This window comes from Lagenorhynchus albirostris, chromosome 15 (genome assembly GCF_949774975.1).
Source record: "Lagenorhynchus albirostris chromosome 15, mLagAlb1.1, whole genome shotgun sequence".
Lineage (NCBI taxonomy): Eukaryota > Metazoa > Chordata > Mammalia > Artiodactyla > Delphinidae > Lagenorhynchus > Lagenorhynchus albirostris.
In genome coordinates this window covers 55,660,484-55,685,971 of record NC_083109.1, presented here as the reverse complement: position 1 = coordinate 55,685,971, position 25,488 = coordinate 55,660,484, and the positions used below count along the sequence as shown (strand labels likewise).

The 25,488-nt window shown below is 43.4% G+C and overlaps 1 protein-coding gene across 13 annotated transcripts in view; it reads right to left on the bottom strand.

Annotated features, from left to right (window-relative positions):
* Window positions 1-25,488, bottom strand: part of RBFOX1 (RNA binding fox-1 homolog 1) — a 362,962-nt gene that overhangs the window by 182,953 nt on the left and 154,521 nt on the right. For all 13 annotated transcript variants that reach the window (XR_009535051.1, XR_009535052.1, XR_009535050.1 and 10 more), the window contains exon 2: window positions 100-342. Coding sequence is in view for 10 of the 13 variants with exons in the window: in XM_060122295.1 (XP_059978278.1) it covers window positions 100-342 (243 nt within the window). In the remaining 3 variants the exon portion in view is untranslated. The remainder of the gene's footprint in view (window positions 1-99; window positions 343-25,488) is intronic.

Here is a 25,488-nt window from a genome sequence, read left to right as displayed (position 1 = left end):
CCACCCCCCAACCCCGACCAGTTGCACAGCGGTGCGCCCCGCTGTCATTCCCGGAACCCTGGGGTCCCAGAGCGACCCCGGAGGCCAGTGCGCACTTACTGTGGCGGTGCCCGAGACGGTGTGCGCGCTCGTGTCCGCTGCGCTCTGCTCCGAGTGCGACTGCGCGGCAGGGTACAGGTTTAACGTGTGCTCGGGAACGGTGGTCTGGCCCGTGTACTCTGGCGCGGGGTGGGGATGAGGGGTCGTGTATTCCGCGGGGATGCCGTTCTGAGGGGGGGCAAACTGGGCCGAAGCGTAAGGCTGAGCCATTGTGTCAGGGGCAGCTGCTGCTTCCTGATTACCCTGGAAAATCAGAAAGAGAGAGAGGGAGTGAAAACCATGAGTGGGCACCAAGCAGAAACCTTCCCCCCGAGGCACAAGGACAACTGCTCCCCGGATGCTTCGTGGGTTTCAGCAAGGTTGCCAAGAGCCTGAGATGGATACATCCCACTCAATCTTCACCGGACCCCATAAGGAAACAGTAAGCATTGTAGATAGAGCCCCATTGTACAGATGCAGAAATCGAGGCTCTGAAGACCCTTTCCCAATCATCCAGCCCAACAGCCACACACTGTGAGGGCATGTGCTCTCCTGGATTGGGTTGTTCTGGCAGATCTTTCTAATTTCATTCCCGTTTGGGGACCTGTGAGCATGCAGTTGTCGCTGGTGACAGCAGAGCCTTGATTTGATACTTAAAATGCCAAGACCGATTAAATTGCACGTGTGTGTTCTTGAGAAGAGAGACAATTCATGTAAGCATTTGAATTTAATCAACATTTTATGTGATTTGGCTCACATAATGGGACAGGGGTGGTGGTCCTTGCAATGGTCACAGCGTGTGTGTGTGTGTGTGTGTGTGTGTGTGTGTGTGTGTGTGTGTGTGTGTGTGTGTGTGTGTGTGTGTGTGTGTGTGTGTGTGTGTGTGTGTGTTGATGTTCCCAGTGCCAACATGAAGCAGCTGATGAAAATTCAGTGCCTAATTTGGACAAAGATGGCCTTCTGTGATTGTCTCATTTTAAGTATCTCTGCAAAATGCTGGACTTAATTCTTAGCCTCATTAATCAATGCCTACTCCCATTCCCTGACTTATTATTTTTTTTATAAGCAGAGTATTATGTAACAATTCGCCCTTCACATCTAGGCAAAACATGCAGTGTGATACTTATAGGCAAGTCAAAAGAATAAAAAAAAAATTCAAATGCTTCCATTTCAGGAAGCATCTCTCTCTCTCTCTCCACCTGGACTCCCATAACTTTACTACCCTACACACACACACACACACACACACACACACACACACACACACACACACACACACACACACACACACACACACACACACACACACACACGGCATCAGGGACTGTAACCCAAAGGTCTAAATTTTCCACGGTCTTAAGAAGAAATGGGATTGCGCAGTCAGAAAGAGAAGAGAGAGAGAGAGAGAGAGAAAGCTTAGCAATTAAGCACACCAAATAGCTGCCTCTCCCATTGTCTGTGGTCAATTAGATGTGACTTCAGTCCTCCTATAACGATACCAGGGCAAAAGTGTCAGAACTGCTCACATCTCCTGGGTTCCCGCCACCAACATTTGAGAGCTTCTTCAGCCAAAGCAACTTGAGTGCAGCAAAAACCATTATGACAGAGAGGGGGGAAAAAGTTTATTCTCAGAGCAGTGCAAGGAGCTGGTGCATTTGTTTAGAAGGAACCTTAATTGGAATGTTAAAGATGACACTTGGAGAGAACGACACTTAGGATAAGTTTAAAACATTTTACAAGTGAAAACACTCCCCTCAGGCCCTTTCCTCCCCCAGACTAATTTCTCCAAATGTCTGTGCCATCGGAAGCAAAAATAAACAGCCGTTTCTTTCTTGGCAATGTGTTTTCATAGCACTTGGGGCTGAACGGGTCTGTCTGTGCTGCGGTTGCATCGATCGGCGTGGAAAGTTAACCGCGTCCGTCCTTGGGAAACCACATTTACTGTCATTGCCGTTCATTGTTCACTCCTCTTCCAGGACAAGCCCGGTTTCCTTTTAGGGGCCACTTCCACTCCCGGTCCCCACATTGTGCAGATGTGGCTGGGCCCGTCTCTGGTTACCTCTAGATGTGGTCATGTTACCCTGCCTGGCTAACCAGAGGGCTCCACTCTTAACGGTCACAGTGACTTGGGCTTATGCCCATCCACCTAACCCCTAGCAACTCCAGTGAGGCTTAATCCTGGGACTTGGCTGCAGTTTGGGGAGGAAGTTCTTTCACTTCAATGACTGGCAGCTGGAAAAATAACGTTCAGCCTAGAGCTGCCAAGAACTGCCTCTTGAAGGGAGCCTCCCTAAAGCAGAAGCCAACACAGAGGAAAACGGAGCCCAGAAGTGGAGAAACAGATCAACTGAGTCCTGCTGACATCATTTGAAGTCTTGGATCCAGCTTTCCCTGCAGTGAGTAACACTGCTGTTTAAGTTCCATGAGTCAGTAAATGTCTTATTTAGTGTAAGCCCGCCTTTCCGTCACTTGCAACCGAAAAGGTCTTGACTAATACCAGAAAAAATCCTCTTCTGTATATGAGCTGACTAGCATTCTTCTCTTCTACAGGGCTGCTCAAGGAATACATCCTTGTGCACAGAAAAGTCCATACAGATGCTACTTCTTTCTGGCTGACAAGAAACCCCAGAAACTTTGGGACCTTGAGAACGCTCCAAAGAGAAAATCACCAGGACAGATTCCACTTCTGCCCAAAGGTCCGTTTCAGCCTCCCCTACCTCCCACCTCGCTTGTCTCTGAATTGAAAGACAGACTTGTGAAAACTCCAGGGGAGCATGAAATGATCACAGGATCAATGGTAGAGAGAGATGGTCATAAAAGACAAAGCTTTCCTTTCTCCACCTTCAGTAGAAACACTTTCACGGGTACATATGTGCCCACATGGCCTTTCCTCACTGCAAAGCAGTCTCAGGAGGAGTGAACCAATCCTACAAGCTGCAAAACAGCAACAGCTCCTTGCTAGGATCTGACCTCTCTCTGTACTGGAGAGGGAAGGCCTGCCCTCAGGAAGCTTGTGGTCTCTCCATCCTCTCGACACCATCCTGTTCACTGCCTCCTCTGCTTGGGAATTCCTCCCCTACTCCCTTCCCTGGCTAGCCTTCCTTGGCTTCTCTTTGAGGTCCCAGATCAAGAGCTTCCCAGCAAGTCTTCCTTGACACTTAAACCACATCAGTTGCCTGCCCTCTACACTGCAGCTTGTGGTCACCTCCCACGTAACTCCAGGTACCACTATCGCCTGCTGATTAGCCTGTGAGCGTCCTGAGGGTGGGAGACTGTGTCACATTCTCTGTTCCACCTCCAGGGTTCAGCAGCACGCTGGCTGCAAAGTCAACATACACCGGTGTTTGCTAAGTGAATGCATGCTTGGCTAGTGGACTCTGGGCTCTGTCAGGCTTCATTGGCAACACGATGGGGGTGGGGGGATGGGAGAGGGATCAGCAAACGAACCCTGGAAGAAATCTGGCCCGTGACTTGTTTTTGTAAATAAAGTTTTATTGGGACACAACCATGGTCACTGTGCTCTGATGGCAGAGTTGAGTTGCTCTGACAGAGACCATATAGCCCACAAAGTCTAAACTATTTATCTATCTGGCCCTTTGCAGGAAAAGTTTTCTAATCATTGTGGCAGAGTTATCATGAAATATGGGGACATCAGTTAAGATGCAAGAGGGAGGAGATATGGGGATATATGTATATGTATAGTTGATTCACTTTGTTTTAAAGCAGAAACTAACACCAGTGTAAAGCAATTAAACTCCAATAAAGATGTTAAAAAAAAAAAACAGCTGTTGTTGCACAGATAGTTTGGGCAGGAAATACAGTTGGTGGTGAAGTAGGGAGGGAAGGGGGGTGCCTTCTACCTAAACCAAGGAGCGGGTGGCTCAGCCACACCTGGAGTTCGGCAGCGTTAAGGATGGTGGGAGAAAGGTGCAGTAGAATCTTTCTCAGAAAGTGCTTTCCATCACCAGGTCTCTGCATTGTACACACACGTGCTTCAAACTCAGCAGACGTGGGCTTGTGCGAAGACCTATGATGGCTTCAGACTTCTGTGTTCCATCTGAAAGGCATCCTCTTCTCCAAACCAGAACTCAGAAAACAAACTGCGTGACACTCAGACCTAGTGGGCACCAGGCAAGGAGTCCTTAAGCAGGGTGACTGCTCCCCAGGAGACATTAGGCAATGACCAGAGACACTTTTGTTTGTCACAACTGAGTAGGAAGGGATACCACCAGCATCTAGTGGGTGGAGGCCAGAGCTGCAGCTAGACATCCTACAGTGTACAGGACAGCGCCCCCTCCACAACCAAGGATTATCTGGCCCAAAGGTTAATAGTGCCAAGGTCTAGACTCTCTGCTTTGCATGCACTGCATCTCTGATCCCGCTTTATTTTGTTGTGAAGGATACTGTAGCCCAGAGCTGGTAAATGATATTACGAGGTTGCAGTCACAAGTACCTCTGAGGGAAGCCAAGAGCTGAACCAGAGCCTGGGTTTATCCCACGCCAAGGTGTCCCTCATCGGGAAAGAAGATCTCTGGTGGGGAGATGCGTTTCCAATTTTAAATAAATAAACTGCTCTCTGTCATGTATACCGTGACCCTGAGACCTGTTTTCCACCTGGTGGCAGGTTACACCCTGTGGGGAAGTCAGGTGCTAGGGTATTTGATTCAAAGAGGCCAGGGTTCCAGTAGCCAGACTGGGGGAGGCGAGGGGTAACCCTTGGTGTGTTAGAGCAGCAGCCTGGGAAACTTCTGCCACCTCAAGCCCAAAGCCTGGCTTCCGAAGGCTCTGAAGCTACAAGGGCCAAGGGCAAGGGCCAAGTAGGGGCACCACTGGAGCCAGGACAAACCACCAACCTCTACCAAAACTTATGCCATTCTGGCAAACCACGGGTGCCCACCTCTAGAGACGATGTCCATGGTAGCCAGGGAACCTCCAGGTAGCATTCAAGTCCATAGAACTTGGGATGCACTCCCGTTCCTGGAGTTCTCAAACAGATGTTGGTGGGACCCTGCACGGTTACTTATTAACACTGATAGCCATTCCAGAGGAACCCTAATTAATATTCCCAACATTTGTACTTTGGGCTAATTACAGCTAATATTTAATTAAGATCACTGTACTTCCTACGGAATTATTTTTCACCTTCAAAGGGCTTCGGAGATGTCTTTCTTTCCTCCCTAGTGATGTTCCTGGATACTCAGCTTGGCTAAAATGGATTTTCTGGAAAAATATATTCACATTATGGGCACCTTTTCCACTCCAGGTCAAGGCAAATCTTGGGCACGTGAACAAGCTCCTGCTGGAAGGCTGAAGCCAATTTCACACTGGTGGCAGTGACAGGCAATAGTTATTTGGAGCGTTCTGGTTAGACGTTCCCTCATTTGCAGAAGCTGCCTTCTTTCTTCTACTCTAATGCCCACCCACACTCTTCCCTAAATAAGGGCAACGATCACAGAGATTCTGATATTTACTGAGTCAGGGTGCTTGTGGCTGTTCTGAGTTGATGGGGAGGGTGATTCTGCTTTGCATGTAGCCCCACATTATCAAGGGAGTGCTTCAAGTGATTTTGCAAACCTAGCATCTAATTTTCAGGGCCTGGACTTTGCTGGGTTGCTGCCGAATACACAAAAGGGGGGAAAGAAGCCAAGACCTCATGTTTTAAAACCCACCGTTGCTGCTGCAGAACTGGGTAGGAGTTTGAAATCAAGAGCATCCATTAGGATAAATGCAGAAGAAACTTTTGTCCTCATACACCAAACCTCAATTAGAACAGCAACCCAACGGCAGCCAGATGATAACGGGGGACCCCTCATTACCTGCGACAACCCGACAGGTAGTTTGTACTCCAGTTACAGAGAGAAGAAGGATTATTAAAATGCAACCAAGTCTGATTCACCACAGGAAAAAAAATGCCATGTCAATTTAAATATATTACTGAAGCATGAAGTAGCCAGGATATTGCTATTTTAAGACAAATACCGTAATCTGACCATTAGCATAGTGTGTGGACTTCGCTGCGTGCAGGCATTCAGAGAGACGTCCCTCAAATACAAGGAGAATTTCCTTGGTCACTAGAACATCCTACACCCTTAATTTTCTCAGGAGGCAGAGTCAGAGAGAAAATGGGAGGTGCTTTTTTTTTGGTTTCTTTTCAGACATCACCTTTCTCCCGTGCATGGCCCTTAGTGGTTTAATAAAGTAGTTTTGGGAAACTAAAAAACGAACCAAGAGAGGCAGCCCATCAGACTTGGCAAAATATTTTGGCTCAGAATCTAATGCAAACCACATTTCAATTGCAGAAAATAGTCTTTACGTGGCAGAACATGAAATGGATTTATTCTTTTCACCGTAACTGTCTGACTTTCACCGAGGGGGAAAAGTGCCTGCCAAGGTGGGCTTTAAGTATTTTTCTTTCTCTTCTGTGTGTGTGTGTGTGTGTGTGTGTGTGTGTGTGTGTGTGTGTGTGTGTGTGTTTTCCTAGCTCTAACTGTCAAACTTCTGGTGCATCCTTTCTCCTTTTGCTTCTGGAATCTATTTGTCCCCAGTCCACTTCTTGTCCCCCCACCCCAAACCTCTTCTGGCCTAAACACAGCCCCTATAATGAAGAAAGGCACAGGAATGGTTCAATCCTCATAAACCAGCTGATTACATCTGTCTGCACCGCCTAGGAGAGCAGCCACGGGACCCCCCACCAACTTGGATTTGCAGGAGGAAACTATCCATTCTCCCTTGCCTGCAGTTTTCCGTCTTGCTGACAGTTTGGTTTACTTTAGTTTCTTAGCCTGGTCTGTTCTACTTCTCTGGCAAGAAACGGCATATTTCTTGAAGAATTGCATATTCAGAGAAAGCCTCCACTGCTGGACGGAAAAGAACTAAACTGCATCATGCCCCCCGGGGGCACGGAAACCAAGAAGGAAAATGCAAAATTACATCATTAACCTGCTGGTTCTAAGACCGGCTCAGTTCCACCCATCAAGCAGAAAAGCCCGCTCGCGCGCGCGTGCGCGCGCACACACACACACACACGGCTGAAAATCCTTTCCTCCCCCCCCACGCCCCCCACCGCCGGCATGATTCAAAGAGCAGAATCCACATCATGGAGAGAATAACAGAGACTTAATACAAGGAAAGGCTTCCACTTCATTCAAATCACAATTTCGAGTAAAATAGAAAATGGGGGAAGAATACCTGCTGTACCATCCTGCTTCCTTTCTCCTCCATAAACTTAGCAGCTGTTCTAGTGTCACACCACAAATCATCTGCCTGAAGCAAGCCTCGATTACGAGCCAGGGTGTGTGCGCTGTGCAACGTGGGGACGGCGGGGGTGTGGAAGGGGGGCGCCGAGGCTGCCTGGCTGACCTCCCCTTCAACAACTGACTGCTCCCCAAATCAACCCCAGATGGGACTCCTTCCTTGAGCCTGGCCCATCAATCACAGCTTGCCCCTCCTCTGGCCCTTGCTCTCAGTTTCAGAGTATACACTGAGCAGATGATTACATAGAAGAGGAACGGAAAAAAAAAAAACCCACACAGCACTCGACTACATTAATAGCTGTTTAAAAAACATTAGAAATGCTATCCTCTGCGCTGCCTGGAGCTGGAGTTTTTCATTACTAAACTAAATATATGGTATGCAAAGTTAGGGAATCTACTGGGAAGCTTGCGACTATCCTATTTTTGAAATATTTTCAAGGTGGGGGGGGGACACCGGGGGGATCAGGGGAGGAGACAGAAGAGGGATGAAGACAGAGCTCAAAGAGATAAGAGAGATGGTGATGGGTAAATTAAAAAAAAAAAAATACCGTGAGAACATTGCAGATAAATTTACAACAAAGCTGAGTGGTTAATTGTAAATTGACCTTAAAATAGTCATGGGCCAGTGTTTGGAAGATCTGGAGGCCTGGCTCTTTGACAGACTCACCGTGTGATCTCAGACAAGTTGTTGCAATGCCCTGGGCTCCAGTTTTTTTGCTTCTGTTGAATGGGGAGCATGATGAGTGACTTCACAGGGTAATTGTGAGAAGATCATGTTAAAAAATCAAATCACGGGGAAACAAACACAGCACCCTGCCTCATAGGATGCGCTATAGAAACAGATTCATTCATCACACGCAATAACGTGGTGAGCGAAATCCAAAGCCATCTTTGTTCCTAAGGACCAAACAGGCAACAGGAGAAACAGGCTTTCAAGAAAGGAACCCACAGTTGACCACAGAACCCCAGTGGTGATCAAGGCCATGAAGGAAAAGCAGAGCCATCTTGCTTTTCCCTTGTCTTCTTGAACTTCTGTCTCTCCCTAGCTCATTGTTTTTTTCTTCTCTCCCAATAAGCAAAAATAAAACCTCGTACAAAAAATCCCCAGTGATTTCAATGCCAAATGCTGCCTCTTCATTTAAAGCTACAAATACTTTGTTCCTCCTCTATTATTAAAACTACAACAACCACAGTGAAATGTCAACACAATTTCAGGTTTTATTTAGTCATGTCTTTCTGGCTCGTCGAGGGAGAGGTTTCAAGAGTCCCATCCGCCATTCCCGTGGACAGCTGCTTATCGCCGAGACGCCTGCTTGGAAAGGAGACATCTCCCTACACTGGAGGGAATGGATGGCGTTTCTGAAGTGATTAAACTTGTAATTAAATTGTATAACAGAGGAGGAGGTGAGGGTAGAGGAGGCTGCCCGGAAGAATTCCACTTTCCTGCTGATCTGTCGGTGGTACTAGTTCAGGGAGCCCCTGGGTGATTTGTTTGTTTGTTTTAAATTCCCAGCTCCCCAGGGTTGGAAAGAAAAATCTGGATAAACAGTATTTGTGCCATCCTTACATTTCCATTTCCAATCACACTCCGGGGATGCCTCTAATGCAGGATTAAATTAAGCAGCCTTTTCGGGTTCCTTAAAGGGATGTGTCAGCTCCCCTCTCAGAGCCACATCGTCAGAGGACCAGAGCCCCTTCCTCACAGGCCTCCTGCCCAATACGTGGACTCAGCAGTCATTCCCATGAACCGTGAGCTCCTTGTCCCACTGATAACTGAAAAGCTAAACTTCTGTCCTTCAACCTAAGTATAGGGGGTCTTACTTTCTCCTAGAAAGCAAAAGGGATGAGACCAAGATAGACAAATTCCCTGGTGAAGGATGTTCTGGGAAGTGATAGAGAAAATGCAAAAAAAAAAGTCAAAACACCCAATAGAGAAGAGTGTTTCAGGTGGAAACAATCAGAGTGATGTAACAGGACATTGTTCCTTAGCCTGTGGACCATCAGGTCATTTGGGGTTTTCTTATAGAGCCAGATGCTAGGACTCTACCCCAGACCCACTGGCTTAAAATCTCCAAGGGCGGATCCAGGCTTGGGCACTGTGTGAAAGTGCCCCAGATTATCCCGATACACCATCTCGGGGGGGGAAATGTTACGGGTTTTTCAAACTGTAGGTGTGAACCCTTGGGATGTAGAACCCATGTAGGGGTTATCACACCAACATTCTTTAAATGAAATAAACTATACCACACTGGAAAAGAATAGAAAAGAGTAAGCAACTGTTTCATGAAACTTTTATGTGGGTGAATTGGGTTGTGACATAAAATCTTTTATGGATTGCAGTAAAATAAATAAAATAAAGAACACTATGCTGGGTAATTTCCCTGTTTGTTACCTTCTAACCTTTTATTGGTGCTGTGACTATGGAATCAGAGACAAGTGTTGAAAAGCCAGGAGCATAATGGTGGAACTATTGGCAAGTCATTCAACCTCCATGTACCCCGTTTCCTCATTGATTAATATAAACCATAATATATATTCTTCTTCCCGATGAGGGTCTTGTGATTCTCTAGGGATAAAATCTACAGGAATGTGTTTTATAATCTAGAAAGCCCTGTGAGCATATATGCCCCATTGTGGGGATGAAATTGGTCCCCCTTCTGGTCCAGCAAAGTGCTTCCTCTGGAGAACACATGGGGAGGTGTGTTGGGTTCTACTGTGTGCCAGGCACTTTAATCCCTACAACCACCCCCAAGCGATAGATATTATGGTCTCTTTTAAAGGTAAGAAAATTGAGGCTCCAAACAGGTGAAGAAATATTTCCCAGTATGGGAGTTAGTAAATTAGGTAAGTGGCAGAACCAGAACTTGAACCTGATTTAGTCTTATTGAAGAATTCCTGCCACTGAATCCGTACTAAGATGAAGATGGAGATGATGATGATGATGAGGTGGAGGATGGAGATGATGATGGTGGTGAAGATGATGGTGATGATGGTAAGAACACTTTTCTTGAGCACTAACTATGTACTAGTCATTGCTCTCAGCACCGAGGATACAAAATTCACCAAAGCAGCATTGCTTGTTTGTTTATAATTATTTTAGTTAGTAAGAACCCAATGTGGTACATACTGGCATGAAAAGGGAGGTGGGGTTACTTCCTCCCACTCACACAACCAGTAAGTGCTAGTTACCCAAATCCACCAGACATCCTTAAACAGTTGGAGATGGGTTCAAATCTGACCTCAATTAGGTCAACATACAAACCTTGGTTTCCTAACTACACTGGCTTACAAAAAAAAGCATCTCTTGGACAAAGAACTCTGAAATTGCTCTGAGGCCATAATTCACAAAAAACAAACAGACAACAAAGATAACAGGAATCCGTTTCACAGATTCAAGTGAAAGCAATTTGTTTCATTTCACTTTCCCGGCCTCAACCGGGAAGCAGAGAGAGAGAGGCCAGGAGCCATCTTGCTGCGGCTGGCAAACACCAGCCCCAGATATACAAACCAGCCGAGTAGGCGGCAGGCTTGCAATGATGAGGTGTCATGTTTGCAAAATGTTCCATCCTGACTTTCCATTTGGAGCCACAAAAGGCAGTAGAGGTTGTTTTTCTCAACTCCTTAAAACTTAGTGACAATCAAATATTTATGGCACTGTGCTAGTCAGTAGCCTTGATATGGTTTCTTATGAGGTGATATTTCCAAAGAGAAACGTGCTTATCTCAGAAGAATCTGCAGCCTCTGGAGCAAGTGAAGTTCCCAGCCAACAACACCAGGCACTTAAGAACATGGGTTTTCTTAGCTTGCTCACTGCAGCCCCAGGGTCTCACAGGGCCCTGACTTGTCCTTTAAAATCCTTGTCAAAGTCTGACATGATATACATTTTGATTTTGACATTACGTATATTTTTATATTACATATATTTTGAGGTCTGTCTCCAACTAGACTGTAAACTTCATGAGGGCAGGAACCTCTGCTGTTTTTCTCACAGATGTTGCTTTGAACATTTCAAAGGATAACACGCACATGTACATATTCAAAATGTTTTGTGGCATGAAAAATTCCCAAGCTAGTCCCTTTGTCCCTCCTAGGACCAAGACATGCTCTGACTCACCCAGCACCTCAGGGCCCTGAGAAACAAGGTCAAACCATCAAATGTTGCTCTGCACCGTTGAAAAAAATTTCCCCGTTGAAACACCCCAACATCGTACTGAACGATTTCTTGTTGGAAAGCCAAGCAGCATAGGGCTTCACCTCTCTGTCTGTGAAATAGCTGTAAATGCCTTATTATTGTCCATTATTAATAAAAAGTAGCAGCCAGAGCAGCTGTTATTCATTGAGTTCATTCTAAGCATTAGACAACGGTAGTCACTTGAAATACATTATCTAACTTCATCTCTACAGAAACTATGTTTTTACTAACCTTATTTTTATCACACCTATTTCACAGATAGAGAAGCAAAAAGTCTGGAAGCTAGTAAGTGGCAGATGCAGCCCTCAAATCCATGGCTTTCTCCAAAGCTCAAGTCCTTTCAAAGATGCTACGACTGACCTCTTTGTTGGCTAAGATGAGGGGTGATATCTGTAAGGGTTATGGTAGAACAATTCAATCACAAAATATTTTCTGAAGTATCCCAGCCAAAGTTGGAGGTTACCAAAAAGGCATGAGAACTTGTTCTTGCCATCCCAAGATGCAGAACCTAAGTAGGTTAACAGTGCTAATGATGATGATGGTGATTATAACATTATTAATAACAACAAGAATATAATTAGAACGGCTCTCAACATATGCTTTCCATTGCCCTAAATTTTGTATAAATGTAACTCCTTCAATGCACCCTGCAGCCGCAGGATGGGGACACAATCATTACCTTCATTTTATAAATGGGCAGCTTTGAAACACTAAGCAAATAATCTGAGTCCACCCCAATAGTGCATGCTGACACTCATATTTGGACCAATCCAATTCTGACTCCAAAGTAAGAAGTTGGAAAACAAATTCAAGAAAGTTGCTGTCTCCTTCATCCAGTTTCACCCAATGGTAACCTCTCACATAACTATAGGAAACTGTCAAAACCAGGAAATTGACATTGTCGGACCAGTACTCTACATGGCTGCAAGCACAAGGGGAAGTTAGGGCAGCAAAAGTTCAGCTGTCATTTTTTGCATCAATACCATCACCTCATTGCCATTGCCATCTATCCCTGAGTGACAGCTGGAGCTGCCCACCACTGTCCCAAATATGGCGGTGGAGACAGAAGGGCAGATAAACTAATTGACAATTGAACCAAGCAAATATATATTAGCAAAAACCCTTTTCATAAGGGAAGGAACAGATAACGCATTGTCAATCATCATTCAGTAAAGATCCTTCGTCTCCTGGGTATGGAGGAAACCTTCAATCCTGAGCAGGCCTTTCACCCTCACAATCTATCTCCTTTCACAGCCAGCTATTTTCTAAAGAAGGGGACAAAAAGTTCTCACCACTACCACCAGGGTAATATTAGTATCAAATTTATATTCAAGATGAATTTCAAAGACCTACACCACTGCTAATATTACTGCATTTAGCCAAATCCACAAAAGGAAAAGAATGACTTGTGTTCCCTTAAATAGCTTGCTTACAGTTACCCTGCAGATATGACTTGGGATAATATCACTGGGTTACTTACTCCATCATAGCTATCCAGGGGATTCTCTGTCTGTCTGCTTCTAAAATAGGAAATTAATAGATCTGGTGTAAAGCAACTTTTTTTGTAAGAGAGGAGGTCGCTGTACATACGGCCAGCACCAAGTAGCTCAGAGAGGTACCAGCTCCACTGTGGATGTTGCTTAAGTACAGCATCCCACCAAGAGCATCACCAAGGGTCTGCCTCTAGATTGGGGAAATGGGGAGCATTAAGTCACGCTCCTAGAAAGAGAATCATACACTCTCTTCACTGGAATGTTGTCACAGAAAATGAAATGCTCTAGTGAAGGGAAAAGTAAACATTCTAGATGCAAAATCAATGCAAGAAGTAGATACCATCGTCTTGTACATGAATGGATTCAGAATCATTTGCACTCATATCCCGTTATGAAAACTGAATTTCCTGCCCATCAGAAAGTTTATATCCCAGGGACGTGAATCAACATTTCTTCTCCTTCTCTGGTCCCTTCTCAAAGGTGGACCCTAAACATACCTGAGATAACCCATGACCTTGAGGAGACATGACACATGACACTGTTAATATACAGAAACTAGGTACCACTGCCACATAGTTTATGATGAATTTCCAGAACCAAACCTTTGACTGGGTTTTCAATTATCCAATTTCCGTATATCCAATATCAGCCTCTCACAAGATTGTAAACTCCTTAAAGGCAGGGACTTGCCGTATTCATCTTTAACATTTCCCTCTTTTTTGTAATCAGGTGTTTGACATGATAAATATCTGTTGGTAAATATCTGTTGGCTTGCATTCACCTCACTTGTAGAAAGATGTCTAATCTGGTTACGGCAACAGGCAAAGATGATAAAATATGACCTTGTCTTTCATGGTGCATTGCATAAGTTTTAGCCTCTAATAGTTTGCCAACTAGAAAAAAAAAGGCTGTCACAAAATGAATTATACTTGGACTTGGAAGAAATGAAATTAGGAGAGATTGCCAGAAAGCAAGGGCAATGAACTACTCAAATAGGCAAGAACTTGATATTCATGCCATTGTTCCAGCAGTAAAACATTGGGCATCTTCTGGATGGCAGGTCCTGTGCTAGACTCAGGGGCTACAGTGGTGACGAGGATTCACGTAGCCCAGGAACCTCTGTAGCTATAGGTTGGTAGAAGTTACATAATAGATCAGGAATGTACAGTTGATGGGGTATGTGCCATGAGAAGTGAAATACGAGGGGCTCGCCTATCCCCTATGGTTTATCAAGGAGGGCTTTCCAGAAGAATTGATGTCTAAACCTAGAGTTGAAAGGTGAGCAGAAAATAGCCAGATGGTATGAAACAGGTTGACAAAATAATATGTGGAAAGGCCAGCTTAATGTTGCAGAAGGAGGAAATAGCTCATACCCAGGGTGGCAGAATCAATGAAAAAGAACTAAAAGAAAGTGGTGAGGTTATTTTCAGAGCCACAGGGTGGGTTGAGATAGAGACCTAGAGGCTACTGGATTGTAAGGCCCTTGAGGGAAGAAACCCAAGTCTGTGTGATTGGGTACCACATTCCCAGGAGTATTTGAACGGCATGCACAGAATAGATGCTCAAAAACGTTTTGGGTAAATCAAAGAGTGAATGCAGTGATGGTATATGCCAGGATGAAGCTAGTCAAGGGAAGAAAGAGGAAAAAGAAAAGAAAGGGATCTGATCATTTAAACTACACCCTTTTACATTACATTTTCCCTTGAAGCAACCCAAATGCTTGAAATAGAAGAAATAAACAGATGAGTTAGGTGGTCAGTTTAGGTAAATAAATAGGACAGAGGCTCATCACTCTTTTCATCACCATCATCACAATAGCTTAGCCAATGACAGGATGTAAAGGTTTCTGGGACTATTTTAAACATGGTCTGTTTGAGCCTCCATACCACATTGGAAGGTAGGTAGGATGGGTACCATTTATACCCATTTAACAGAAGAGAAAGCTGAGGTCAGGTAACTCAGTGATATGCTCAAGTTCAGACAGTGAATAAACGTTCTAGCTGGGATTTGAACTCTACATATATTTCCATTGCACCAAACTGCTTCCTAAGTTTTCCACCCATATGACCCAACAAGTCTAGCTATATCAATAGACTTGGCTGCATGACGCATTTCTAGGTTTCCTCCATCCTCATTTCATAAACTTTTATGTGGAGAAAAAGAGAAATAAACATGGACAGTATGACAATTGAGCTTCTCATCAGAACAAAATGGAGATAAAACTTTACTGGCCTTACAAATTCAATACAACCTAACTTAGCATAAGCCAGTATTGCTTAATGCCAGTATTGAAGTTATTACTATTTTTAAAAGATAAGTCAAGAGAGATTGAAATCAAAGAGCTCCATCTTCCTAAGTGAAGAACCAAGTTCAGTAACTGGCCCTGCCCCAACACAAGGTCTCTGAGCCCAAGGCCCTCAACCAAAGCACCACTGGAGACTGGAAAACCTTGAATTTTTCACATATGTTTGATCAGTGCACAAGTATTATTTTTCTGGAGCTAAGGATGTGTGATATTTTAAGGATATCTGCCTGCATGCAAGCTGAGCTGAGATCACACAATTTGGAGTAAAGCAGGGCTAGACTGACTTAAAGAAGAGTTTTTGCAAAATGTCAAGGTGGATCCAAGGAGGAGAGTGGGGTTTCAAAAATATGGAAGAAGTTTGCCTTATTTGTATATAAGAGAGAATTTGCCTAATGGCGAGACATTTTATTTCAGATACCAATAGCATGTAAGTCTGGCCAAATAAATTGTGTGATCCTCTGTGTACAACTTAAGACATTGATGTTAATTTATCTAAACAATTCTCAGGCAGCTTTAGCTAGGAAAACTGAGGCTGATGGAAGCTAAGTAAGTTTCATTCAAAAGACCTTTGGGGAGCGGCTTTAAATATTTTCAAATACAGTAACTGCAAAGCATGTGCTTTTGCAGAATGGAACTGCCCATCGGCAACATTCATCCTCTTCACATCCGGTTTTCCTTGTTTGATTTTTAACCTGCCTGTCTTCTTCAGACAGGGTAGAATATTCTTGGAACCCACCCGAAGGAGATAAAAAGTTGTCCTTACATTCAAGTATTATTGACTCATGTATCTGACTTAGGTTTATTGAACACATTCTGTTATAGGTGGAATTGTGTCCCTCCCCACCCAATCAAATTTTCGAAGTTCTAGCTCCCACTATCTCAGAATGTGACCTTACTTGGGAATGGAGTCACTGCAGATGTAATTAGTTAACACGAGGTCATACCGGAGTAGGGTTGGCCCCTAATCTGATATAACTGTTCTTATAAAAGGGGAAATTTGAACATAGACAGGCACACAAGGAGAACACCACATGAAGATGAAGGTAGAGATTAAGGTGATGCTTCTACAGCCGAGGAACACCAAAGATAGCCAGAAAACCACCAGAAGCTAGGAGACAGGCATGGGACAGAGCCATCCTCACAGCCTTCAGAAGGAACCAACCCTGCTGACACCTTGATCTTGGACTTCTGGTCTCCAGAACTCTGAGACAATACATTTCTGTTGCTGAAGCCTTTCGGTTTGTGGTACTTTGTTACGGGAGCCCTAGGAAATGAATACACCTAGTTACGTACTAGTGTACTAATACTAGTATACTAACACTAGTCCCTGGAGACCCAGTGTTAAATGATGTCACTGCCTACCTCATGCAGCTTGAGGTTCAGTGAGAGAAATACGACCAAGTAAACCAGCTAAAAATGATGTAATATCTTGTCCTCTTATTCCATTCTTTATACTCAGGAGAAGGAAGTTGGGGCACATAATGATTTTCATGCAGTCTCATCTGATCTCTGGGAAGCAGATCTTGGAATCCGAGTTGGAGAAGTTTAAGAACTTGAGAGATTTGTCCAGGCACTGTGGTTCCCCGCAACCCCGAGCTGTCCTAATGTGGTAGCCGTTAGCCATGTGTGGTCACTGAGCAGCTGAAATGTGGTTAGTCTGACATGAGGTGTGCCGTAGGTGCAAAATGCACAGTGGATTTCAGAGACACGGTACAAGGAAACGTATGCAAAATATCTATTTAATAGTTTTATTTTGAGTCCAGGTTGAAAATGATAACACTTTGGAGATATCGGATTAAATAAAACATTTTTGGTTATGGGTTGAGACATACTGGGTTGAATAAAATGTTGAAATTAAATTTACCTGTTTCTTTTTATTTTGTTTAATGTGGCTACCAGAATTACAAAAAAAAAAGTTCATATGTAGCTCGTATCTGTGGTCCTCATTATATTTCTGCTGGACCATGCTGGTGATACCATTGTTTCAAGGCTCATAGAACTGGGTTGGATTCATGTTTATCACTGACTAACTGATGGGCAGATCTGGGACTGACCTCAGACCATTGAAATGTGAAGCCCTTGCTGCTTCACAATATCAAGTTACCATCTTGGCACCAAAGGGAAACAGCTTCACAAGTGGCCTCGTTGAGATATGACTCCAGAAGACAGAATCGCGATTCCCACACCAACCCTCACCCAATCTATGTCATGTTACAATCCTTCACTTTCCCTGACCCTTTCTGCACAATTTCAGCATCAACCCCAAGACAGCCTTCACAGAAGGCCGCTTCTGAACAGAACATAACTTTCACTTTACCGAATCTGACAAAGCTTCCAAGGCCCTTGAGAATCTGTCTAAAGTACCTATTTGGGGACAGGAGAGGTAAAAGGCTTTTAAAAGCTTGTTTTAACTCTGTGTGAAATCAACTGACTAATATTTATACTGGGCAGCTTTCTGCAAAGATGAAATAAACTTTCTACAAATAGCCTACAGAGCTCAGGCATTCGCTGTGTGTGAGGTCAGGGAAGAACCTTGAACACGCTCCAGTATGCAGGATGCTTAAAGCATCAGCAGACATTCTGAGTTAGATCTTGTTCTGCAAGGTTATCCACTGGATTTGACCAGAAGGGACCTAGTTCTGTTTTAAACCTCACAGACATGTGGTAGGATGTCTTGTTTTCATTCATTCATTCAATCACTCAGGATGTATTTCTTGCCTATGCTTTAGGTACAGAGAGATGCATAAGGACACTTTCATTCAGTGTGCCTTGCCCCTGGGTCTCCTCTGAATCGCATTTGTTTTTGCATGAATGTAAAATACATTCAGGCATGAGAAAACAGTCTCCACTCAAATGGAGATTTTAAATATGGATAAAGATAGATGCAGGAAAATCAATGATCAAAGCAAGTTTCATGGATTTTATAAGTCTAAGTGCAAATTATTATGGGAGCCAGAGAGGAAGCGTCCCAATTCAGAGATGGAAGGTGTAGCAAATGCTTCTTGAAGGATGTGATGGTCGAGATGAGTCTTAAAGGAGAAGTTGGAGCGAGTTAGGTGGAAATCCTAGACAGAGGAAAAGCAGGGAGACAAGTTTCTGGGAATAAAGGAACACAGAGAACAGGTTATATAGGTGAAATATGTGTGTGGTGGGGATTTGGCAGGAATTGGAACCAGAAATAAGGTTGAAGGCATACAGAAAAGAACAGGCAATGCCATGTAAAGCAGCTTGGATTTGATCCTTTAAGTAATGGGAGGCCATTGAAGAGTTCCAGGAATGAGAATGGCATGGTCAGATCCGTGTTATAGAAAGTGCATTGGCCACTAAACAGCTGATGCACTGGAGAGAGAAAATGGTGGAGACAGCAGTCATCCGCAAGCAAAATGACAAAGCAGAGGCAGAGATGGAGAAGGGCGGGCGGAATCAGGGACCCACTGCCAAGGCTATTTCTTTGCATCAATAAGGATACCAACGACTCTAATCTTAATGTCTGAAAGCTTTCGTGTGTCCAGTGCAAAATAACTGATTTAAAAAAATTTTATTTTAATGGGATTCTAATGAGCACACCCCCTCTCCACCACAGGAAAGAAATCTGGAGCAATTACATGAAATAAGGAAACTGTTTTTGTGTTCTGTTGTCTTTTTCATGAGAATGCTAAAGTGGTCAAATTAGAAAAAGAAAACCTCTACTGAGGATTACACTGTTGTAATATAAATACATTCAAGCAACCTAAGGCCTACTGTGAACTTGAAATGTGACAAGCTCTTGAATACAGGCTATGGGTGGTAGAGAAATAATGTTGATGATAATAATCATGGCCATTTATAAAGCCCTTTATATACCCTAAGTGACTTATACCCATTAGCTCATTAAATCCTCATAAGGACCTTGAGTTATATATTATTATACCCATCTAATAGATGAGAAAACTGAGGTTCAAGTCAAGGAATGACTTGTTCACAGTCACACTGCTCATAAGAGCTAGAGCCAGAATTGAATCCAGCCTGGTGTCTTCCCACTACACCATGTTCTATAGGATTTCTCTGGAATGTCTTCCTTATTGGTCTCCCCTCTGTATGGGAGCCCTTATTAATAATCTAGAGAATTCAAATATAAATTTAAATGAGCAATTTCAATGAGATTCTGCTGGTTTTCCAAGAATTTATCTAGGCTCTTTGAGAGGACAGGGAAAAAGAGTAAAAAAGATAGTATGGGTCCTGACGTTAAGGAGCTTAAAGTCTGGGAAGGGGGACCATTTGCTGAGTTCTAAAATGCAAGCCATCCCTGGAGCCAGAAGGCCTGCTGTCTAAATTCTGGTTTTTCCTCTTTTTAAAAAAAATTTTTTTTAAAAATGTTTATGCTGTGTTAAATGTTACATTCCATTTATAGTTATTACAAAATATTGGCTATATTCCCCATGTTGTGCAATATATCCTTGAGCCTATCTTATACCCAATAGTTTGTACCTCCACTCCTTCACCCTTATATTTCCCCTCACCCCCTCCCAACTGGTAACCACTAGTTTGTTCTATCTGTGAGTCTGCTTCTTTTTTGTTATATTCACTAGTTTGTTGTATTCTTCAGAATTCACATGTAAGTGATAACATACAGGATTTGTCTTTCTCTTTCTGGCTTATTTCACATAGCATAATGCCCTCCAAGTTCATTAAATCATGTTTCTCCCTCTCAACTAGGTACCTGATCTTGAGTAAGTAGCATTAACTCTCTGTGCTTTGTTTCTCCCTATTACAGTGGGAATACTAATAGTGTATCCTTATGGAGCTATTTATGGAATAAATTAGGCAATGCATATAAATTTCCTATCACCATCCTGAAAATAAGTGTTCAATTGTATTTGTTATAATAGTTACGGTATATGTGCTATTATTATTGTTATTTGAAAGAGACATAACTTGGACGACAGTGTACAGTGAGTGAAGGAAATTTTTCCAGAAAAAAAGAATCCATCAAAACCCAGTCTGGGAGGAAAGGAGCAGGTTGAGGGAGCAGAGAACAAGCTTGACTCATCACACCCAGTCCCATAGTAGGCTTGGAAATAACACACTAGCCCCTGGTGGCAGCAAGGGCAGAAAAGATCTCTCCCTGCACTGTACCTTCTAAGTCTTGGACTGAGCTTTGATTCTGATTCATCTAAAATCCTTTAGTAGGATTGTCACCTATGTTTTCAGCTCTGCCAATCCCATACGGACATAGTGCTCAAAACCAGAATTGGAACTGACAAACGCCCCAGTCCAAAAAATGGAAAGCGAGGCTATAGAGATCATCTTTTCTCACTTTCAAGTATTACAGCCCCCTCCAATCCTTGCTGACATTGCTGACTCATGACGCACTGTCTCTCAGAGCAGAAATCATGCCCGAGCCACCACGAATATCTCAAATGAAAAAGGAGCCATTGCTTATGAGTTTGGTTCTTTGAACACCCAAGGGGTTGACTGGACTCTGCTTGAGGAGACTGCAAAACTATAAGAATCCGAATGAAATGCAAGAATCTAGTGAGATGATGATGATGATGATTGTATCTGTTTCCCATTGCTCTGTAACAACTCACTACCAACTTGGTGACTTAAAACAACACAATTGTACTCTCTTACAGTCCTGGAGGTCAGAAGTCTGAAATCAGTTTCACTGACATAAAGTCAGGGTGTCAGCAAGTTCTTTCTGCAGGCTCTGGGGGAAAATCCATCACCTTATCCTTTTCAGCACCCAGTGGCCACTTAAATCTGTTGCCTTGTGGTCCCTTTCCCCACCTTCAAAATGCATCACTCCAATTTCTGCTTCTGCCATCTCACTGCCTTTTCCTCTTACTCTGACTCTGATACTTCTGCTTCCTTCTTATGAAAAGGACCCTTGTGACTACATTGGGCCCACTGGGATAATGTTGGATAATCCCTCCTGGTCGATATCCATCCATCACCTAATCACATCTGTAAAGTCCCTTTTGCCATACTAAGTAACACTGACAGCACTGACAGGTTCCAAGGATTAGGATGTAGATATATTGGGGGGATGTTATCCAGTCTACCACAAGGATGATATTCTAGGGAAACACTGTCCAATAAAACTCTCTAAGATGATGGGAATATTCCGTATCTGTGCTGTCTAATATGGTAACCACCGGCCACATGTGGCTGTGGAGCACCAGAAAGGTGGATAGTGTGGTTAAAAAACCGAATTTTAATTTTATTTAATTTTAATCAATTTAAAGAGCCACACGTGGCTAGGGACCGTTGTACGGGACAGAGCAGTTCTGGAGTAGGCATTAGTCAGCTCCCATAGCATCAACAGTTATCTATTGTCCTAGGAAAATAAGACTAAATAATGATTATAGAAAAATGCATGATCTCTTATACAGTCATTTATGAACAGTCACATCATTACATTTACTAAAGCAGAGAAGTTGACTGAAGATTTTTCTTTTTTTCATTTTTCAGCACCAAGGACAGAAATACAAAGACTTCTCGTTGGCTCCTCTGATAACCTACATCCCTCTTGAATTTTTTACAGATGACTTTTACAGTATTCTGATTGGTGAATGAATCCCAAAGAACTGAATTTTATGCCTGTTTAGATTATGTTGGGAATCAGTGCCAAATGCAGAATGCAGACAAAATCATGCTAAGTAGTCAGTTTATTGTACAGCTTTTATCCACCTTTCGGCATGGTAAGTTTAAGGCTGAAAATTGAGCTGGTTCCATGATACAGAAGCATGAAACACAGGGTTCCAATGCTAGAAAAGTACAATAAGTGTACTGAGTAGAGTTTTTAGCCTAGGAATTAGTAGCACAGACTATATTCATCAATATTCAGGATGATAAAAAAGAGAGACACAAGAGTGATGGAATAAAAATTAACTAGATATAGAAGATGAGACAGAAAATTATTGAACTTGAATCACTGAAATTCAAATTCTTCTTGAAATATTTGTTAAGTAAGAGTCAATAAGATCCAATTTCTTATAAAAATTTAAATGGGAATAAACACTATGGCTATAAGATTGTTACCTATTAGGATGTGTCAGTTTGGGGGGGAAAAAGCCCAAGAACTTAGTGGACCACAGACTCAAATACAGTAATAATGAAATTACTTGTTAAGAATAAAGAGTCCAACAAAAACATTTTAATACTACATAAGCAAAAAACTTAGAGAGAAAGAGACCATTTAAAAGCTTACCTCGGGGCTTCCCTGGTGGCACAGTGATTGAGAGTCCGCCTGCCTTTGCAGGGGATGCGGGTTCATGCCCCAGTCCGGGAAGATCCCACATGCCGCGGAGCGGCTGGGCCCGTGAAGCCATGGCCGCTGAGCCTGCGCGTCAGGAGCCTGTGCTCCGCAACAGGAGAGGCCACAACAGTGAGAGGCCCGCGTACCGCAAAAAAAAAAAAAAAAAAAAAAGTAAATAAAAGCTTACCTTGACCCCAGCCCGGTGATCAAGAAGGAAGAGTAATGCAATCTCTCAAAGGAATTCTGAAAATCAGAGAGACCACACCATCAGTCTGTCTGATGTTCAGTGTGTCTGGTCCAGCCCTCGAGGGCTGCATCTACTTATGATGGAGGCATATCCCATGAGCAGACTGAATCTTAAGGTAAAACCCAAGGAGGATTCCTTACTAGGATATCAAGTCAAATCAAGGCCATACACAGGATGACAAGTTGTAGCAAAAGAGAAGTGAAGGATTTGGAGTCAACCAAATGGTCACAGAGAGTGGTAGAGGATGTGGTATTACCAGGCAAGCAACGATGGGGTGGTAGATGATTTAGGAACTGGTTTCAGAGAAAATCTAATGGTCTGAATATCTTGCTACCATTAGAGGGCTGATCACTTTTTTTTTTTTTTCCGGTACGCAGGCCTCTCACTGTCGTGGCCTCTCCCGTTGCAGAGCACAGGCTCCAGACGCGCAGGCTCAGTGGCCATGGCTCACGGGCCCAGCCGCTCTGCGGCATGTGGGATCTTCCCGGACTGGGGCACGAACCTGCGTCCCCTGCATCGTCAGGCGGACTCTCAACCACTGTGCCACCAGGGAAGCCCTGATCACTTTATTTACAAGCCAGATGAGGAGCAGAGGAGATGGGAAGTGTGGGTCACTCCTTGGTGTCCTCAGAATTCCCAGTTGATGGATCTCTAAACTAGGGGTAGAAAGTAATTCCACTCATTTTATTGAATCCTTAAACCCTCAAATACATTTTATTTTCACTGTCTATGAAAGCAGTTCAGCAGTATATTTTTAGACTTTTCAAAATGTGATGATGAAGAGATTGGGAGTAGGTTTTTTCAGGCCACCACAAGAAAAAAGGGTACTGAAATGGTCTAAGTTTCCATGGGTTCAGGAGAGCAAAGATGCCTTGTTGTCAGAGCCAAACAATCCAAGAATAAAAGGCAGAGCTGCTTTGGCATAAAGGTGGGATTTTATTTACCGTGGTTTCGTTTCTTTGAGACCATGGGAAAGCTCATTTTACCAAGGCTATAAGATCATGACCAACTGGTATCAAACTCTATCTTCAACCAGATTCGGATTTGAACTTGTGAATCAGTACAGTCCATGGTTTCAAACAGGTTTTTAGCTCATGGTTCGTTCCCCAAAGTTGAATTTGCTAACCCGAGTTAATCTGGCAGTTGAAAAAATCATAGTTGATTTTAATACCTCCCCACTGAAAATAGATAAAAATGCAGAGTGTGGGTCCATTATCCATCCCTTCCCCGTTGGACTCAACCCTTGCAATTAAGAAGGCAGCCTGTCTAGCTAAAAGAATTTTAACTGCACACAGTGAAACCAGAGTCCTAAACCGATCCATTCCGGGGAGTGGCCATGAGTCCTAACAGACACTCTGCAAATCTAATCTTGCCTGGGATAGCGCTCAGCAGAGCACTGCAGCCTCCCCAGCCCATCCAGGCTAGCGGATCCAAGATCAGAAACTGCACGGCTATTATTTCGAATGTCTGAGCTCTTGGAGAGACAAAGTGTCATCCTTTTCTCAGTAATGAGAAGAGCATCTGCCTTGAAGAAGGAGAAAAAGTCAAATCAGACGTTTCTGCCAATTTATTCTCGCTCAAATGACTGACAGAAGTTCTGCAGCCTCCTGTATTCGGAAGCTAGCCCCTTGGCCACATGGCAGCGATGTTCAGTAAATACAGCCGAGACACAGATTTAAAAGGGGAGAGAAAAACAGAGGAACACTGGAAGGCACAAACCCACCTTCTGGTCTATTCAAAGGAGCATCTGATGGAGAGACACATCTGGGGTAAGATCCCAAGAATTTCACTGTTCAAGCTCTCTAACCTTGGACAATCCATTTCCCCCTTTCAAATCATTGTACATACGTGTATCATTAAAAGATGGAAATAAAGTCTTATTTTGGTGTGATAAAGTGTGGATTAAGGAAATATGCATAATTCTCTCTCTGAGCCTCAGTTTTTTCATTTCCAAAATGGGAATGTGAGGGTAGCTGCTCCAATGGATTATTTTGACGATTAAATGGGATTAGGTACAAAAAGTGCTTAGCATTGGGACCTGGTACATATTAAGAGATTAACCAATGTCAGCAATTATAAGAACAAATATTAAGTAATTGTCCAAAGGTACCTCAGGCAGCTTTTGGCATTTGGTAGATGCTTAACCAAAGGTAGCTTCTAAATTACTCAAACGTTAATACTGCGGAATAAAAAAAAGATTTCAGCCGGAGGTTCCCTAATATTCCCTTGTAGGGTAGCCTTCAGAGAGACAAAGAGCACAAAGTAAGACAGAGACAGACAGGCAGGTCAACAGAGCGGTCTGGACAGAGCGAGAAAAGCAGACCCAGGAAAAGACCGACACAAACATGGAACTGAGATTCACAGCAAGATTTCAGATAGACAGACAGGCACAGATATAGATACAGCTACATAGCGATAGATAGATAGAGGGACACATAGATGGATGGGTAGATAGATAGGTACACACACATACATACATATATATATACATATATATCTTTATATATATCTGTATATAGATATATGTTCCTATCTATCATCTACCTATCCATCCATCCATTTGTGCCCTTATCCATCTATCCATCCATCCATCCGTCTATCTATTATCTATTCATCTATCTATACATCCATCCAGCCATTTGTCCCTTTATCCATCTATCATCTATCCATCCATCCATCT